The 2,057-nt window shown below is 28.7% G+C and overlaps 1 protein-coding gene across 1 annotated transcript in view; it reads left to right on the forward strand.

Moving 5' to 3' along the window:
* LOC106469111 (conserved oligomeric Golgi complex subunit 5-like) overlaps nucleotides 1-2,057 on the forward strand; it is a 79,866-nt gene that overhangs the window by 49,498 nt on the left and 28,311 nt on the right. Inside the window, exon 9 of the mRNA XM_022397538.1 lies at nucleotides 1,297-1,378. Within this exon, the coding sequence (XP_022253246.1) occupies nucleotides 1,297-1,378 (82 nt within the window). The remainder of the gene's footprint in view (nucleotides 1-1,296; nucleotides 1,379-2,057) is intronic.

A 2,057-nucleotide genomic window follows, 5' to 3' on the forward strand; every position in this document is an offset into this window, starting at 1 on the left:
TAAATTACTATATCAATACATAGAATTCCACTATAATGTATCAAGCTTAGTAACTAAGCTGTATCAAGGTCTAATAAAATATGAAATTTCAAGCTCATTAAAGTCTTACATTACCAATTTGAATCTTGTATAAAAGAAAGAGTTCCATATTCATATATTTGAAAAAGGGTGAGAAATCCACTAGGGGACATTCTGAGCTTTTGATTGGTTATTCACATGTCATAGACAGAAATTGGTGTACGTAAACAAGTGTTTCCAAAAAGGGAAAGAGATGGGCATGGCCACTGTGTTTGAGTCGGGAAATGTAGCGATATTTCATGAAATAGAACAAATAGGAGGTTCTTATTTTATAATCGAGTTTGTTAATATAGGTAATTTGAATTCCTAATTCATAAGAAACTACAGACTTTGTATTTGGACATCAAAAACATCTAATTTGAACCAATGCTGCATTCAACATACAATGCGACACACAAAAATCAATATTTAGGTGTTTTTTTTTTAATATTTACTTTTAAATTAAGAAATTAACTAATGTATAATACTGAGACCTGAATTATAATCTTCAATTCATAAATACATAAAATAGCAGTTGAATAAGATTTTGATTGTGAGTCAACAAATGTGATAATACGAACTTTGACCTGTGACTCGTGTCAACAGGGTTAATTATCCTTATCCCAGAGAAGATATGTCAGAGAAGAGCATACCAAAATATTGGGAAATAAATGAAAGAAGTATATGTGGTAATGTATTAAATACAGTTTTATTTAGAACAAAAAGCAAATTTCAGTGCCACAGGAGGGATGCCCCTTTTTGTCAGTATTACATGGTGTAAAACACACTGTGTATTAAATGCTTGCCATGGCCATAAGATGCAATTAGCAACTCCATAATTGTTCTGATAATTTAATAAGTACCTGTTGCACTTAATCATTTGTTGACAGACTGGCTAAAATTGACCAACCCTGTATTAAGATATACATAATGTTTACTATTATTCTGAATTACCACTTGGATATTTATGAAATTTGAGAAGATTTTAGTAAACATCACAAGTCTGTTCTATATGGAAAATTTCATTTTTTAATAAAGTATTTTTATTAAAGATTTATTTGTGAACTTTCAAAGCCTTTATTTGGTCAGTCTGAGTGAAAGGTGATTTTCAAATTAAGAAACTTTGGTCATAATCCCTTAATGTAGACTTGAATTTTTTTATTTCAGTGATATATCTCTTTCAGAAATGTAAATAACAAAGTTTTTGTTCTATTTCCTTTTTATATATATATTGAATAGAATGAAGAGAGACACATCATGGCTTATTTCTGGGGTATTGTGACTAATATTCTAACAGAAAGTTTCTCTAAAGCTGCTCAAGGTAAAAATGCTTGTTATAGTAATATTCTTTAAAATGTTGTTTAATATACCAGAAATTAATTATCCCAGTAAAGAATATCCAATTGAATTTTTGAAATACAGTCTTGTAGATTCTGCTGTATTGTTTTTTATTTTGCATTATTTGTAAAAGAAATAGAAAATGTTTCTTACTTTTCTTTATTTACACAAATGTATGAAAAATTAAAACAAAATTCTCATATTATGGTCAGTTAAATACCGTTGAATGATCCAAAACTTAGATTATTTATATATGGGATCATTTAACTCCCTCCATGCAGGCTTGGTCAATATGACTGACCACAGGACCTTTTTGTACTCGTAGAAAGTCTTTATAGATTTGATACTACTAACTTTTGATAAGCCTTTCACATACATAGAATAATATTTTTCAGTGAAGAATGTTTGATAAACTAAGAAAAGAATTGTCCTTGAATATATCGAACATTTGTTTTGAATAGTCCGTGTGCAAAGTGATTTTCATGCTAAGATTAAAAATACTTCATCCCAAAAATCTCAAATTTCATTTGTGTAAGCTCTAAAAACCTTCTCAATACATTTTAAATGTTTGTTTTAAGTAAAACTTTATATTTTATCTGTTATTTTCTCTACCCTAACTCTATACAAGGTTGGTCAATTTGACTGATCTCGTAAACCAAAAA

This window comes from Limulus polyphemus, unplaced genomic scaffold (genome assembly GCF_000517525.1).
Source record: "Limulus polyphemus unplaced genomic scaffold, Limulus_polyphemus-2.1.2 Scaffold3311, whole genome shotgun sequence".
Taxonomy (NCBI): Eukaryota; Metazoa; Arthropoda; class Merostomata; order Xiphosura; family Limulidae; genus Limulus; species Limulus polyphemus.